Source organism: Heptranchias perlo, chromosome 6, assembly GCF_035084215.1.
Source record: "Heptranchias perlo isolate sHepPer1 chromosome 6, sHepPer1.hap1, whole genome shotgun sequence".
Classification (NCBI taxonomy): Eukaryota; Metazoa; Chordata; class Chondrichthyes; order Hexanchiformes; family Hexanchidae; genus Heptranchias; species Heptranchias perlo.
Window position 1 is genome coordinate 37,212,048 of NC_090330.1, and position 18,419 is coordinate 37,230,466.

The 18,419-nt window shown below is 39.3% G+C and overlaps 2 protein-coding genes across 2 annotated transcripts in view; both read right to left on the reverse strand.

The window, feature by feature from the left end:
• acat1 (acetyl-CoA acetyltransferase 1) overlaps positions 1-5,318 on the reverse strand; it is a 29,498-nt gene extending 24,180 nt beyond the window's left edge. Inside the window, exons 1-2 of the mRNA XM_067986129.1 lie at positions 5,187-5,318; positions 2,080-2,127 (exon numbers count right to left, since the gene is read on the reverse strand). Of these exons, the coding sequence (XP_067842230.1) occupies positions 2,080-2,127; positions 5,187-5,258 (120 nt within the window). The 5' untranslated portion in view covers positions 5,259-5,318. The remainder of the gene's footprint in view (positions 1-2,079; positions 2,128-5,186) is intronic.
• A 2,704-nt stretch (positions 5,319-8,022) lies between these two features.
• Positions 8,023-18,419, reverse strand: part of LOC137322907 (cullin-5) — an 82,979-nt gene continuing 72,582 nt past the window's right edge. Inside the window, exons 18-19 of the mRNA XM_067986128.1 lie at positions 16,142-16,265; positions 8,023-12,810 (exon numbers count right to left, since the gene is read on the reverse strand). Coding sequence (XP_067842229.1) covers positions 12,616-12,810; positions 16,142-16,265 — 319 coding nt within the window. The 3' untranslated portion in view covers positions 8,023-12,615. The remainder of the gene's footprint in view (positions 12,811-16,141; positions 16,266-18,419) is intronic.

Below are 18,419 nucleotides of genomic sequence, written 5' to 3' on the forward strand. Positions count from 1 at the left end.
GTGGTGGAGGAAGTGCTGCCAAAGGAGTCGTAGCGAGTTGCTGCAGTGCATCCTGTAGGTAGTACACATTGCAACCATGTTATGCCAGGGGTGGATATTTAAACTGGAGGATGGGCTGCCGATCAACCAGGCTGCTTTGTCCTGGATGGTGTTGAGCTTCTTGAGAGTTGCTGCAGCTGCACCCACCCAGGCAAATGGAGAGTATTCTATCACACTCCTGGCTTGTGCCTTGCAGGTGGAAGAGGCGCTCTAGGGAGTCAGGAGGTGAGCCAATCACTGCAGAATACCCAGCAGCTGACCTGCTCTAGTAGCCATTGCATTCATGTAGTTGGCCCAGTTAAATTTCTTGTCAATGGTGAACACCCAGGGTGTTGATGGTGGGGGACATGGCAATGGTAATGCCATTGAACATCATGGGGAGGTGATTATGCACTCTCTTGTTGGAGATGGTCATTGCTTGACACTTGCGTGGCATGAATGTTACTTGCCACTTACAGCCGCGTTTTCCAGGTCTTGCTGTATGCGGCATGGACTGCTTCATTTTCTGAGGAATTGCGAATGGAGCTGAACGCTGTGCAATCATCAGTGAACAGTCCCACTTCTGACCTTATAGAGTCATAGAGTTATACAGCACGGATAGAGGCCCTTCGGCCCATCGTGTCCGCGCCAGCCATCAGCCCTGTCTACTCTAATCCCATATTCCAGCATTATGATGGAGAGTAGATCATTAATCGAGCAGCTGAAGATAGCTGGGCATAGGACGCTGCTTTGAGGAACTCCTGCAGCGATGTTCTGGGGCTGAGATGATTGGCCTCCAAAGACCACAACCATCTTTCTTTGTGCCAGGTATGACTCCTGCCACTGGAGTTTTATACCCCTGTTCCCCATTGATTTCAGTTTTACTAGGGCTCCTGGGTGCCACACTCGGTCAAATGCTGCCTTGATGTCAAGGACAATCATTCTCACCTCCTTCCCTATTCACCTCCTTCATAATTTTAAAATCCTCTATTAAATCACCTCAAGTTTTCCCTGCTACGGTGGAAATAGTCCCTCAATAGTATCTCAAATCTCTCATAATTATAGTTTCCCATCTCCAGTATCATCGTAGTGAATTTACACTATATATTCTCTATGGCTTTAATGCCCTTTCTCTGATTGGATGCCCAAAACTGAACACGATACTCTAACTGTAGCCTAATCAACGCCTTCCACAAATTTATCATTCCATGAGAGACAACAAAGTGTGTTTTGATTGATTCCTGGGAAACTCTAGCCAATTAATATAAATGCATGGTGGCAAAATATTTTTGATTGGTAACTAGAAAAGCATGAACACTGAAACATTTAAACAGCACATACATACATACACACTGCTTCAAGTACAGAAACATTTCTGCTACCCAGGCAGTACATGGTTATTATTATTATTCAAGATTCTTAAGGGAATAGATAAATTGAAACAATATATTAGTGATTGCCACAAACTCTAGAACCAGGACACACGGACTCAAGCTTAGAAGCGGAAAGATGCATAGTTTAAGTTTAACTCCTTTACACAGTGGTGAACGTGTGGAATGTATTGCTCAGGGAGGCAAATAGTGTGTCAAAATTTAAGGGAGAATTGGATACATATTTGAGCGAGTGGATGATTGGAAGTAATCAGTGTCTGGGACCAAACAAATTAACCTTTTCCGGTCCTGGACTTTCCTAGGGTACAGTAACAAACGCAGCCTGCTCATTTGGGAACAGGATCAGCTGGGCTATAGAGACTCAGCTCTCAGACTGGTAAGATAGAAAGAAAACCTTATATAACATTCAATTTGAACTTGAAAAGTTACATTTACAGAATACAACCCATTAAGTGACCCAGATTAAAAATAAGATTGTTTACTTAATCACACAGGGAGACATTATTGTTTACACTGCTCTTCAGAAATTTGACTATGATTCAAACCAGTGCATTTTAAAGTAAATATAGTCATTTTGTAATTGTGTACACTTCAGATAAAATATCCTAATCTATAAAGCTCACTAACAGATTAAATCTGAAAAAAGAGTTTTGAAGTGCAGTGTACTTACATTTAATGTGGGTCCAGATGAATATCCTCTGTGCCTACATTTTGCAAGCTGGGATAAAACACATTAAAGATAACTAAGGTTATAACTGCATAGTACTTTAAGAATGATCTAGTACAGCAAAACCTTATATCCAATAACATTCCCACACATCCCTATCTAAAAGTATTCATTTCTTTTAGACTTATGATTTAGTACATATTAATTCCTAATATTTATTTTCCCTTTTTCATTGCAATAAAATGAATGACGTCCTGTGTGTTATTCAGTCAAATGTTTGACATTATCTCAAAGTCCAAACCACGGAAGAATACTGGATTTTTTTTACATTTAGACAACCTTCTGGCATTAGTTTCTGTTGTTAGCTTAACCATTTGAGTATTTGAGGGCAGATTTCAAAACCAAAATAAATAAAAATCACAACTTGTTTAGTTTATTCCAAGATCACTATCAATTAAGCTTCTGTTGAAACCTCAAAAAAAACTGCCAGCACCCAATCATAAACATCATCTTAACTGATCAAACAAAATAGACAACTGTGGGCAGTCTGCAGCCAACATCATATTAGGTCAATAGGAACTCGTCATCGACTCCCCCTGTGTGGGTTGTGATGTGAGAAATAAAGACTGTTGACCTCTCAAATTCTTTTTAATAGTTAACACAAGAATTTTGAAGAAAGTTAATGTCAGTAAATATACATACTTTTGTATATGAAAAAGCTAATATTCATACTAGAAAGGTTAATTTGTCTTTCCTATATAGAAAAAGCTATAGTAGCTACATATCCACTAGCAACTTTGGAATGAGAAATGACCAAAGAAATCTCAAATCCCTAAATGATAAAAATATAATAAAGCGTGAAACAAGAAAGCACTTGTTTGGCACATTGAATGTGGTCCATTGAAAGGAATGGCTCAACCAAAACTGTTGTGGACTCTTAACCTTGAGGGAGACAATTAGCTAAAACTAACATGAGAAAGATAAACATTTCTCCTCTGACTAATAATCAGCTGTTTTTTGAATACAGCAGCTATTATTGCACCATCTTTGGTCACAAGACATTTGGCCTCCGATCCACCATTATGAAGCAATATGACTTTTGTTCCAGATATGAAACTACTCTGTACGTTTATAATGGTCGTATCATGAACTTCTTTCAAATCATATGCCAGAAGCATTTGTTACAAAAGTTAAACATCTTATGTTATAGTAAAGATGTTCACTACTCCAATGGCTCTTGAAATTTAAGCTCATTTGGTAAATGTAGCACGTAGCTGAGCCATACATACCAGAAGATCCCGGGTTCAATTCCTGCTCGATTCTGAGTTAGCTAAACAGCTATGGTGGCTGTAGAGGGGCTATAATTGGTCTCAGCACACCTGGGTAGGGAGGGGAAAATCAGCTACATTTCCAGTTTTTGATCACTATCCACTGACGCCTACTGGAAAGTGCATGCATGTGGATATCATGCAGGATTATGCTTGAATGTGATATCCCACAGTCAAACAGCCTGCTGACACTCACCATCTTGGACCACATATGACTAATGATCACTTAGTGAGGTACCAAGGGGCCCGCAGGACCCATGAAGATATACTCTAACAAGATTGAACATTTCAGGAAGGAGGAAAAAAATTGGAAAGCAAATAAATAAAACTAACAAGTGAACACTGATTTGTGACAAACTTATTAGGAACCTTCATAACTGTTTTTCTTCCTTGTGAAATGCACAACTCCTATCAGGTGCATTCTAACAACACAGCCAAGATCATGAACTATGTGGAAAATAATAGTCAGGAACCCATATCCACCCATCTGTGGCACAGTAGGTCAAAGCACCAGTTACCCAATTCATGAAGAATTTTACTCTTAATATAATGAAATGCACTCACAGGAAAAGTATTTCCATCCACAAACAGCAAGCTTTAACTGGTTTGTAAGGGTGAATGGAACAAAGGACTTTCCTAAGAAAAGCCAAGTCAACCTGCACCACTTTCATAGGCAGTTGCAGAAGAGCACGGGTGTGGAGACAAGTCACTATTTGCCTTCCATGAGGTTCTCTTGGTTGACTGTCATGCACAGCGAGGAGGGAAAGATTTTGTTTTCCCTTTTCAGACACTCCTGCATGTAAAACTCAATACTACTGGCAGTATGTTTAAGACAGAGTCATGATGTGGAGATGCCGGTGATGGACTGGGGTTGACAATTGTAAACAATTTTACAACACCAAGTTATAGTCCAGCAATTTTATTTTAAATTCACAAGCTTTCGGAGATTTTCTCCTTCCTCAGGCAAATGTCAGTGTTAATGCAGCTGCATCCAATGTACTGCAGTGAGAAACAAAATTTTAAAAAGACAGAATTAGCTACTCTCCAGTGACATATTTGAAATGTTAAGCTGTTAATCTAGCCTTTCTCTTTAAACGCACTGCTAAGTGGGAAGTGATCCAAATAAATCCTGAAGCAACTGGAGGATTATTGTTTGTTGGAAGTTTCCCCAGATTGACAACCATTTGGCTCCTTGTTAATTCAAAATCCAGGAAAAAGCAGGCAATAACTGCTAGTCTTTTTCTAATTTTTTTGAAAAGATAATTCTTCTGATTTCATGGTATTTTGTATAAAGAGTGGCTGTTGTTTATCGGTCCAGCAGTTCTGATTAAGGATCCTCACCTGAACTGAACTTCTCTGTTCTCTCCACAGATGCTGACTGACTTCAATGTTTCCAGCGTTTTTAAAAGGTCAACTGAACTTCGCTCTCGCTCTTCACATCAGGTGTCCACTATTTATTAACCTATGGAGGCTGGACAAATCTCGCTCATTACGAGTGACCCTTGTCTCGATTTAATTTTTGATACATATACATATCACCGTTGAAAAACAGCTCCACGTGTTTAACTGGGTTGATATCAGTTACACTCCTAACATTCCCTCCATACAGACAGCCTTGCACAAGCTATAATTGTATCTGAAGTAACTGAACTGACATCAATCGGAACTTGGCCGAAGTACCCCCTACCCGGACCACGTCCCGATCGACCTCTACAGATAACCTCACAGCCGAACCCACACCGCGCCACCCGCCTCTCAACTAACCGGGTACTAATGACTCACCAGCAGCCATAGCACACTGCCACCCCGCTCAGCTCGCCAGTTGGTTAAAAGACCAAATCGAACAGCCGCCATTGCAAATAAAGTTCGATCTCCTCCACCTTCAGCACAATCTTATTCAAAACACCAATCACAAGCGAGCAGATTCACCGCCCAATCACGGGCTAGGATGAGAGGGGGTGGGTCCTCGATGCTGAGAATAACCGTTAACCGCCCTACTGCATTGTCTCCTGGGAGTTGTAGTCTCGAATGGAGCACTTTGTAAAGGCGGCAGAGTATCAGTACTGGAAGCTTTTATATGTGTCTATTTCTGTGATGTCAATAATATTTTAATGCACCAAGTTTAGCTGGGACTGGTGTCTGAGCTGGCGATATCATAGCATTGAGAATGTAACACCCATTGGAACACTTTTTAAACCATGACGGCAAGTTTTTAAAAATTCATTCTCGGGTTGTGGGCATCACTGGCAATGCCATAATTTATTGCCTGTCCCTAGTTGCCCTTGATAAGGTGGTGGTGACCTACCTTCTTGAAGCGCTGCAATCCATGTGGTGAAGGTTCTCCCTCAGTGTTGTCAGGTAGGGAGTTCCAGACCCAACGACCACAAAGGAACCGCAATATATGTCTAAGTCAGGATGGTGTGCAACTTGGCAGGGAAGGTGATGGGTGTTCCCATGCACCTAATACCCTTGTCTTAAGTAGTGGAGGTCAAGAGTTTGACAGGTGCTAAACACAAGTCTAAACACAAAAGGCATCAAGGGGTATAGGGAGAGCATGGGAATATGGTATTGAGATAGAGGATCAGCCATGATCATATTGAATGGCAGAGCAGGCTCGAAGGGCCGAATGGCCTACTCCTATTTTCTGTGTTTCTATACCAAAGAAGCCCTGGTAGTTGCTGTACTGCATCCTGTAGATAGTACACATTGCAGCCACAGTACACAGATTGTGGAGAGGATGCATGTTTAAGCCAGTGGATGAGGTACTAAATCAAGTGGGCTGCTTTGTCCTGGATAGTGTTGAGCTTCTTGAGTGTTGTTGGAGCTGCACCATCCTGGCAAGTGGAGAATATTCCATCACATTCTTGACTTGTGCCTTGTAGGTGGTAGAGAAGCTTTGGGGAACTCAGGTCACGGAATACCCAGCCTCTTACCTGCTCTAGTAGCCATGGCATTTAGATGGTTGGTCCAATTCAGCTTCTAGTGACTTGTGACCGTCAGGATGTTGATGGTAGGGGATTTGGTGATGGTAATGCCCTTGAATGTCATGGGGAGGTGGTTATGTTCTCTCTTGTTGGAGATTGTCATTGCCAGACACTTGTGTGACATAAATGTTACCACCTCTCAGCTCAAGCTTGGTAACATGTTGTCCAGGTCTTGTTGCATCTGGGCATGGACTGCTTCATTAGTTGAGGAATTCTGAATATGTCTTAACACTGTTCAGTCATCAACAAACAGCCCCACTTCTGACCTTATGATGGAGGAAAGGTCATTGCTGAAGTAGCTGAAGATACTTGGGCCTAGGACACTGCCCTGAGGAATTCCTGCTGCAATGTCCTAGGGCTTAGATGATGGGCCTCTAACAACCACAATCATCTTTCTTTGTGCCAGGACTCCAGCCACTAGAGAGTTTTACAACAATCCCCATTGACTTCGGTTTTACTAGGGAACCTTGGTGCCAGACTTGGTCAAACACTGCCTTGATGTCAAGGGCAGTGGCTCTCACCTCACCTCTCTCTGAGGAATGTTGGCAGTGGCACACGGTTACACACAGGGTGGCCCAACTTATGACCCTTGTAGAAAGTGGTCCTGGAAGCCAGCATCCTGGCTGATATGTGATTGGACTCTATTACCAAATGCCTCTATGGTGCACAGGCTAGCACATTGCTTAATACTTGCAGCAAACAGGGGCATTCCCATACTATAGTGCATCTTTCCCTAAATGTCTGTGGCACATTTGGCAATCACCAATCTGAACATGTAATACATAAGCCATCAAATTTATAACTGTGTAATTTCGAACCAAAGTATGAGCAGCACCAAAAAGAACCAAGTCAAAAACACATCTTGCTGGAATTACCCTGAGACATTACTTCTGACCATTTCAAAATTACAGCTTATTTTCATGAGCTTTCTATTCGTGGATTTCATGCCTGCCTGTGCCATAAAAATGAAGTCAATAAGAAAGTTTGTCCCATGCACATTTAGGTGCAAAATTGATGCTGAACTGCCTCCTGCAAAAATGTAGCCCTTTGCCAAATTACAGGAGATTAGACATGCTCTTTGGAAGGAGCAGGCTAAATGGACCAAGTGGTCTTCTGTGGTTCCATAAATTTCTTTATAAAATTGCTTCAGTTTGGTCATCAGCATTACCAAGAACTACTGGTTTCTTTCTGAAGGTGTTGCTATTATAATGTACAGTATTATTTGTTTATTTGTACTACTTGGTCTTTCAGATGTAGACAATTTAATACAGTACTTAATTTAAAATTTACATGAATATGAAACAATATATGCACAGGCTGCCAGCTTCTCGTATCTTATCCAAATAACATTCTCTTTCACAAGTCCTTCTAGTTAGAATATTCACGACAAATTTTTAAGATGATCACTCCTTGAAAGTCTGATGTCCACATTACATCATATACACAAGTGGTGGAAGTTTAGTGAAGACGAGGTAAAGTCAATACTGAAGATCACCCCTTGAACAAGTATGATAATAGCAAATGAGAATTTTTTTTAAGGATACGGTATCAAGCTGAGTTTGGAAATTTTTTTAAAATTTGCAACTGTGCTATAATGTCTTAAAATTACATAACTGATTATATAAACGCACATGGAGGTTTTATATTGCACTTTTATTTTGCTGGAAAATAAATTATGCAACTTAAAAAATAAAAATTCAAAAAATAATGTAGTACATCAAAATAGTTTGATCAGGCTGCTATGTAGAAACTGCTACCATTCAAAAATTGTACAGCATCATAACCTTGGTATGTAGTGGCACACATTCAACTTGTAAATATTAATTGTAGATAAAGTAAAACCTATCAATTCAACTTTGCGCAACACTCCAGGCTTTACTTAGTGTATATTACAGGAAGGCTTCTAAGTCTTCAACATCTTACAATGATATGTAAAATATGCAACAGCTTATGTATAACTAGGGTAACAAATGTACACAATTTATTGGTGACCTCAACACACAGCTCCACATGAAAATTCATCTGTGCAAGTCCAAGTTTCTTCAGTATTTTGTGTACAATAAATTTGCACAAATGAGTAAAGAAATCTTATTCTCAACATAATGAAAAAATTCAGTAATAAGTTTTCATTGCAGTTTTTTCTACTTTTAAAAAGGTGGTCTCTAGGGTAGTACAAATGAGTAGATCCAAACACTGAGGATATGTGAAATATTTTAACTAGTTATTTAATAACTTGTATACTATTTCTCAATTTTAAGTTGTACAAGTTACAATCAGTTGTCTTTTTCTTGGATTTTATTTTTATGGGGAAAAAAAAGTTGTCAAATTACACTCAATCACTGATGCCGCAGGGAGCAAAAGAACAGGCTAAGGTCTCTTTTTAAAAAAAAACACTAAAATTAAAGATTCTGTGGACACAGAGAAATGGAAGACTTCAAAACGTAATTTTAATATCTGTTACCATTAAATTGCAGATTTCGATAAAACAATTTCTATTAAGTCACACAATTCTAAATTGTTGACTAATTCCATATAAAAAGATGATTCTTACTCCATTTGAATAAAAGTAATAATTCTAATATTCCCATATTTTCTCTACCAGGCAGTGTTGCAACAAGATCCATATACACATCTTTATTTAATGAAGTGAAACTCTATGTGCAGATACATGGTGCATGCTGTTTCTGGGGTTTTCATAGAACATGCAATTTGTTTTTGTTTATATTAACTTACTCTGTATTAAATCACAATAATCTGGTCACATAATCAAGATTAATTTTCCTTTTTATTAAAATATTTATTCAGGACCTCCTCCCAGATCATTGTGATTAGATCCAGAACTAGACATTGATTTCTCTGCATTTGGTATTTGGTTGGCATTGTAGAACTGAATTGGTACTTAAAGGTGTTTTTCAAGTTCTCATCTAACAACATTACCAAATACTGGAACCAGCAAAAATGGTGTGCATCCCTTTTTCCCCTGTTCTTCCTCACTCCAGCTATGCATATTTTTGAGTCATGCAGTTGCTCACCTCAGTGCACTCAAGGGATTGGACATGTTCCAGACTGAGAATTCACGATCCCCATAGTCAATTACTGCATCTACATAGAATGCATTTTATATGTAATAATACTCCCTTTTAAAGGGGAGAATGCCTAGGTACTTCTTAATGAAAACCCCAACCTGAAAGTAAGGTACTCAAATTTTACCACCCCATAAATAAATGATGTAAGTTTTGCAGGAAGGAAATGGAAATTATGCACCAAAATCCCCTTTTATGCATACATGCCACTTGTACAATCATCAGTGCCCTGCACAAACTGCAGTAATTTTAAAGAGTCAACTAATATTTATTTTCACCCAATTTTCTCCCCTCCCCAAGTTATTGACTCCTTGCTGCGGTATAGTTCCATGGGTGTTAGTTGCCTTCTGGTGCCTCGCCCAAGTGCCCATTATTCATGTTTGAATTTTGACTATGAATGTGACAGGCTGTTCAACTGTAGTTGGCACCATGCTGAGCCCAATCCAGTCATCACCTGATATCTAACTAATGCACACTTCCAGCAGGAGTCACCAGGTAGCAATCAGGAGCAGGAATCCAGGTTGATTTTCCCCTCAATGTAGGGAAGCTGAGGCCTACTGCTGTCCTGGCTGAGATCATCAAACTCGTCATAATCCAGGGATTGAATCTTGGACCTTCATTGCCTTTATGTCCCAGCTACTAATTGGATAATTTCACCAAGACACTGGAGGACAGTCAACTAGTACTTAATGTAAAATTGTATTTCTAAAAAAAAGATTTTTGCCAAGTCATACAATTCATCAATTATCTGTGAATCAAAATATGACATTGTGGACTTACATCCCTACTGGCTGACTGGCAAAAAATGTTCAAAGAGCACAGATTCAGAGTCCAAAGTCACTGCCAACCACGGTCACCTTTTCTTTGAATTTGCAGCACATATGAAAAAAAGTAATTAAAGGAATGGGATTTAAAATGTGAACAGCCTAATATTTAATAATGTATTTAATCATCTTCACTCTTAAAGAGTTTGACAATTTTCCCAATTCCCAGAATATACAGTACCGTGAATTCCAAGCACACATTACCATGTTAACTAGATAAAACTTTTGACAAAGCTGCACAGTCTCTCTCTCCCTCCCCGAACCAAACTTGTGACATCAGCACTAGCCTCAGTTTAGGAGTGCTGGACAGTCCGGAAAATAAGCTATGCCACAGATATAGCCAATGTCACTCCTCAGTCAACCCCCCACGGAGGCCCTCACACAACTGTCCATTTTCCCTCTTCCCACAGTACAAAGACTGGTAAAGAGAAAGTTCAGGTGGAAATGCAGTCAGCACATGGGATTCCAACGGAGGTCTCTACAACAATAATTGAAATTGCTGTCTAATTGAATAAAATTACAATATATCAATATAACTGAAGCCACATAAAGAAAAGTTAGGTAATAGACATTTTCAGCATTGTCAGAGAGGGTGTCCACAAGTGTTTGTGGGGCACTGAAGATTTAAAAAGAAAAACAGTTAAGAGCACTGTATGCACACATGTAAGGATGGTTGCCAAAATATGTTTGTTTTGTTAGAGACGACCAAAGTTTGCAAAAGGTGATCCAATTTTATAAGCTGGTTCAAGTACTGCAAGTAGTAAACGGGGCTTAGGGTTTCAGCTGCCTCAAAACCACATTAAATCCCAGTGACAGTTTTATGTTGCATTTTTCGGATGTGTAAATAGCCACCAGTCACAAAAGCAAATAAGCATTTAGTCTGTTGCTATTTCTCCTCTTCTCCCCCACTTTCCTCAGAAACTTTTCATCTAGGATTGACCTCCAGCTAGGAAGGTGGGGGAAGGGCAGCCTGCAGACATCTCCACTAACATTACCAGTCAGTAGGATTGGATGTAACAAGGTTTCTCATCCCCAAACTTTCTCTTTCCTCTCCTGAAGGCATCAATTCTTGATGGGATACAGTTCCACAGGAGCTGGCAGCACCACTGCTCTTCACCCAAATTGCTATCTTCACGTGTGAGCCTAAATTGTATCAGGCTATTTGTAGAGGGCGTTGCAACTGAGCCTGATCCTGTCCTCACCCATTGTACACTTTCCAGCTGGAATTACTGGATAGCAGTCAGGAACAGAAACCTTGGCTCATTTTCTCTCTCCCTAGCCCAGGAAACTATAAAGCAATATTTTAAAACTATATTTTACCACTTACACTGAAAAAATGTAATTTTGACAAATGGTAAACTGGGCCTAGGTTCTCAGCCATCTCAGAACAATGCAGGATCCCAAGCCTATTGTAGCAACTGGTGCCCTTGTTGAGAAAACCTAACTCAGCACAGACTGAATCAAACCTGGTACCTCGTGATCTGTATGGCTTGGTGCTATACTGGATGGTTCCTTTACCCTTTAGGGAAACTTCCGATTCTAGTTTTTATATCCTTCCTTCTCCTCTGCACCAAACTTGTTGGAACCTCCACTGACTCAAGATGCTCCTTTGTGATGGCAAAAAAAAAAAAAATCAAAAGTGAAAAATTCATCCCAACTGTGACAGGCTTGAATGACAGGCAACCTTTGAATTCAGGTTGCAACCAGCTAATTAAAATAGCTCTAGAATTACTAGGATACGGACAACTCCTTCTTCTAACATTACCACAACAGCTAAGCTCAATACTGAACCACTATAGCCAGAGTAATATTAAACATTTCAAGTGTGCAACAAGTTAAAAAAATCATATCAGGTCAGTCTGTATTTAATGACAGCACCTGCTATATTCAGAAACTTGAAACTGCTGCCCCTAACACTATTTTTCTTTTTAATAGAAAATGTCTCAAGTATTTTCCCTAGTGCATGAAAATTTAAAGTCCTGGTTTAAGTGTGTCTGGAAAAAAAAAACTATATTTAACTCTAGTACAGAACAAGTGAAAAGAGGGCCAAGGTTACCAAGAAGCTCAGCAGGCTCCGATGAATTCAGTACTCCCACAAAACAGCATGCTGTCAAAAGTGAACTTCACAAAGGCAGGTAAATGCTAAGTGGATGAAACTGGTAAATATTGTTCATCTGTGGAACGGTAAGGCAGGGACTTAATAATAATGCAACTGAATAAATCTTTGAACTGTAGTCACTCTTCAGCTACCTCTTTCAAAGTCTGCAAAGACAAAGTAGGACTCATTCCAATTTCTGGCACTGTTCTCTTACACAGTCACTTATGCCATATAAATGAAAGTGTTTATGTCCGACTCATCCCTTCTAATATATTTGTGCTCTATCAGCCATTCAATTTGTTCTTTGATCATTTTTTTCTGTGGCAAAAACATATTTTTCAGTATTTCTACAAGTTCTGTCTGGAGCTGAGCATTTGTGATTTTTTTCCGCATCTTCATGATTTGTATGATCGCTTCCTGGAAATTAAAATAAAAAGGAATCAAAATTTCAAACAGTAGATCAATTTGTATAATAGCTTCTGGTATTTTCTCTGTTCTTAAAAATGAAAATGAACAAACTTTCCTAGCTTTTAAATTGAAGAAGTTTTTTTAAAGCAATTAAACATTAATATTTAGTACAAAATTCTTCATATACTATATAATTTTCTTCCGGACTACCTATAAAACCTAATACTCCTTTTAAAAACTCTTTCAGTCACAAACCTGAAGAAAATGAAATAGTTAACGGTACTCAGAATATACTGCACATAACATTAACATGTAGTAGCTACTGTATCAACATCAAATCAGCATCAGACTGATAAAGAACAAACCTGTACTTATATAGCATCTCAAGCATTCACAGATAGTGAATTACTTTGACGTGCAGTCATTAGGACAAAAATAAAAAACTGTCCCAGAAACAATGTCCAGCTATTTCCCAATTTGAATGTTTCATGTTTTTCTAACTGCTTTACCGCAAATGATGGGATTTTTGACCACAAAATTTTGTACAACCTTTGTGAGTCCCCATAAAAAATGCTGAAGTCTTGCAACTATACCGTGTTCTCAAACTGTGAGGAGAACCTCCCTGGATACCATGCAGGTTCCCAGGTAAACAAGGAAGAGAGTTGTGCACAATCTAGTCTTACGTCAAACGTGCAGTAAAATTAGTGTGGAAGTGCCACTATGCAACACTTGACGCACTGATTAAAGGCTTTGGCAAAATGCAGTGTTTTCAGTAGGCACCATTTTGCACAAAAATTGATAATGACAAGTGACACATTGCTTTCCATTAGCAACATTTTGTATGTGTAATGTCAGTGAAGCTTGCCACATTTGCAATGCAGTAAAACTGAGTTTTAGTGCTGTTTGACATATAGCAATAGATCCTCTTGTGGTGAGAGGGACAACACAGTGCTGACAAAGTGGCTGGACCATTAGCGAAGGTCAACAGGAAATATGATGCCAGCTACCTGGAATTTGGATTCACTTGGATTGGACCCAGTGATGATATGCAACCTCATGTTCTATATGCTGAAGTGCTAGCAAACAACAACCTCTGACTATGCAAGCATTTCCTGGCACCTGGAAATCAAGCATTCAACTACTGTTGTTAAAGTCCTTTGGATTTTTTTCAGAGTAAGCTAACTGAGTGGAAGGGACAAAAAAAAACTATGGTTGATACACAGAGTACTGTTAAGGGAAAAGTGTTAGAGGAATCCCATCATGTTCTGTTATGCACTGCCAAAGCCACCAAGCCCAACAGTGGAAGGGCACCAATTCATCCTGCTGCAAAGGGCGTGTGCACTGTATTGTTGGGGGAACAATGAAGCAAAGCTGTTAAATTTGATGCCACCTTCCAATGATAGTCCCCGGCTCTATTTAGGATATGGCTGCTGATATAAAACATCAGGTTACTGAGTATGTTACGGATTGTCCATTTAAAATTGATGAGTCATCTAATAGCTCTAATACTGCACCACTGCCTGTGGACACTCAGTATCCTGCAGGCATACATGAAAGTTCCTCTATCATCATCTCCGTATTTGTGCAATTGGTCAGAAATTATTTTCCACTGGATAATTTTGTTCAAAATAAGCAGTTAGGGTGGTTAGGTTAGAATTTGTAGTGATGTAGCCCATTCTATGACAGGAAGATAATGGCCCTGTGACAAATGTTCAGACCCTGCAGCAGTCTGATCTCACTGCACAATCCACTGAGAAGCATCATGCTCATGCTATCTCAAACAAAATTAAGCCAGAAGAGCACGGGAATGTCCTCAACAGTGCAATCCAAACTTAATATCACAGCACAATTAATTCAAAACTTTTTACTGTGTTGTGAAGAGAAAATGAGCCAGCAGTAGTGGGTTCTGCACACTGAAGTTTATTGAACATCAGGAGGAAAACTCCTGACTCATCTCTGAATGGCGTGAGAACATCTGTATCTTTCTTGGGAGATAGAAACTCCCCTCTTGTTCAACATTTTGAATATCCTAACTGACTTATCTTGATAGCATTTATGACTGACATATTTGAACATCTGAATTCATTCAATATACCACTTCAGGAACAGGACATCAGTGTTTTCACTGCTGAAGACTAACTGAGGCATTCATTTGCAAGCTTCCCTTGTGGTCTTCACAAATGGAATAGGGGCTTTTGTGCTCCTTTGAGACTCAGACTTTGTGCAAGATGGTATATTTCCCATCAGCTGAAACAGTCGAGTTTATGATTGTTCAACATTTGATTGGGCGAAGGGACCAGTTGCACAAGTACTTTTCAGAATCTGTCAATGATGAAGATCACAAGATAAGGAACCTCATCATTAAATCACAATCTATAGCTAATTTGTTACCAAATGAGGAGGAAAACTCCAATGAATTGGTCAGTGATCAAATATTGAAGCTTGCATTTCCCCAAAAGTTGCTGACCAATTTTTGGCTACCTTTATAATGCAATTTTCCTCAATTAGCACAAGCTCTGAAGCTACTCATTCCCTAAAGTCTAGCCAGCACTAAAAATTGCAATTCAACACACTGTGCCCTTAAGGTAGGGAGTTATCAGACTCTCTACATTGGCCCAGCAACATTGAATAGGCTCAGATAGTAGCACTTGCCTCCAAGTCAGAGATTGTGAATTCAAGTCCCTTTCAAAGACTAATCTAGGCTGACACTCCAGTCAGTACTGAAGGAGTGTTGCATTGTCAGATATAGCATCCTTTGACTGAAACATTAAACCAATGCTCCATCTGCCTGTTCCAGTTGACTTCAAAGATCCTATGGCATTATTCAAAGAAAAGTAGAGTTCTCCCAGTGACCTGACTAATATTCCTCCCTAAACTAATACCACAAAAACTGTCCATTCATTTCACTGTTTGTGAAACCTTGCTGTTCTCAAACAACTGCTGTGCTTACTCAACAGCAGCAGTAACTGCACAATGTAATTCATTCTATGTTAAACACTTCGGGATATTTAAGAAACATTAAACGCTAAATATAAGTTTTCTTTTCTCTGAGAACATTAAAGAAAACCTTGTGTGTAGTTTGTATAGAATAAAGAAGTAATTCTCTGACTTCACAATCAATGGTAAGCTTTGCCCCCCCGTTTGTGTTGCATGCAATTTTAAATGGTCAGAATATAATGCACAACGTGTGCACCGTCAGTGGGCAAGGCTCCCTGCCAGGAGTGTCAAGGCAGGAAATTACCCCTTACATTTCAACATACAAATTTTAACTATTAATTAAGTTGATCACAACAAATGTTAGAGTTTAAAAGAGTTACAGTTTATACTCATTAAAGTATACCTGCGTGCGTAATATTCTCAGCTGGACTATTCCTTCATTTTCTTCTTCTCTCATTCTTTCAGTGGTTAGCTGTAACCTTCCAATTAAATTAATCTTTCCCCTCTTCTGAACTTTGCTGTTCTTGCTGGAAGACAGGATTGCATGCTATTGAAATAGAGTTCTTATGTTTTTCTGAGGGAAGGAACGGGGGAAAGAGGGCTTCTGACATTTCTTACGTAACAGTTTTTAAAAAAAAAATCAGTGGTGTCTAATGAAGATACTTGAATTAATCCTTTCCCAAATAGTAGCATTTTTACACAGTAATGAACACATAACATTTTCACCTTTTAAAAAGTGATTCACATATATGGCTTACTACCTCCTGGGCCAACGATGGCAAACTCTTCAGCTTCCTCTTAACTGCAGCTCACTGTGGCAGGAAGACCCCCAACCTGGTTGATGTCAATTTAGACAGTATGGCATGTCGAAGAAAATCAAACACGCCCCGAGGCTGAACCAGGAGAACTTCTTTGAAAACTGATGCTCATTCCTGGCCATCTGCTAGCAACAAGTTGTCACGTAGGTCATACACCAAGATTCTGAAGCATGCTCCACCACACCAGAATAGGGCAACTCAAAGCTCTGGTGACAGTCAACCCACAAAACACTGAAAGGAGGTAACCATTCCACATAATGATTCATCTTTATATGAGGAACTTCCCAATATCAGTCCAAAATTTCCCTTTCACTAGATTGAACCTGTTCCACCTTGTCTAACTGTCACTTTTCAGTTTGAAGTAGTGTTCCAGATGTGCCTTCCTATACTGTCTACAGTCTTACATACCTCTATAAGTTGTCCCGGAGTCACATCCTTTCAAGGCTGATAACCCTAAATTTTACCAGTCTCTCCTCACAGTTCCCTGACACTAGTGAGTCAAGTCTGAAATTTTCTCTGCATCACCGTTGAGCTTTAATGTCTCCCTTGTGTCTTGGTGACTGGAACTGGGCACAGTGCTCAAGGCATAGTCTGACCAGAGCACTGTATAGTTTCATGATGACTTCCTTTGACTTGTACTCCACTGTTTCAGCTACATAGTCCAACATTCTATTTGCTATTGATTGTTGCTCTGCAGCGATTGGGCAGGTTGAGCAAAATCTTTTGATTCCCTTTGCAACTTCACCCTTAGATGCTTTGATACCATTACATACAGTATATATGTGTGTGGAACAACAGATGAAATATCCTGAGCCGTCGCCACAGATTCAACTGTTTCTCTCCCTCCTCCCCGTCCAAAAAAAGTTGGTATCACCTTTGAATTTGACTGGTTCGTATTGCGTTTCTGAATCCAAGTTGTTAATGTAAATTAGAAACACTAGGAATTCTAGCACCAGTCCTAGGAGCACTCCACTCAGCATTTCCCTCGATCCCAACATAATTCCGTTAACAAGTACTCACTGCTTCCTATCCTTTAACCAATTTCTTATCCATTCCAAAATTTTAAAAATTCCCACCGTTTTGAACTTAAGTAGCCTTTTGTGCAAAATTTTGTCAAATGCTTTTTGGCAGTCAAAGTACATGTTTTAGGGCTTTCCAGTTTGGAGTGTCATTTCCTCAGTAAAGTTGAAGGTTGGTCAGATATGATCTTCTCTGAATCAATGTCGTCTGCTGTTTATTAGGTTAATCCTGTTAAATTGATACCATTATTTTATGCTATTGATTTAAGACCAATGTAGTTGCCTTTGTCATTTTCTTCTGAAAATGGTCCTGTTTCTAATTTACTGGGATTTTCAATATCTCACAATTCTCACCTCTTGTCTCTTTGTTCTTGGGGATAAATATCATTCACGCTGAGGATTTTTTGCTTTAAGCCTTTTTATGCTGTCTAGGACTTCCATGTCATTTATATCAGTCATTAATTCTGCTTGGATTATCACTTTCTTTGGGGGAAAAGCAGGTAGAGGGAAGTTGCTTACATCTTCCATAATGAATACTTGGAAGAAGTAATCATTTATTATAGTAGCTACCTTATGCACATCCTCAGTTTCAGTACTATTAATATCTTTTAGCGCTCTTACCTCTTCTGACAGCGCTCTTACGCTTACAGTACTGAAATAATTTCTTACTGTTATATTTTGCATCTGCAGCTATGCTGTTTTCCAGGATGGTCTTTATCTCCTTGACACCGTTTTAACATAGTTCTGCATGTTTCCATATTTGTTTCAGTGAACCACTTCACCTTTTTTCCTACAGGATTTGTAGAGTCAGCTTTTTGACTTATTCCACTTCGGATTGATTTGC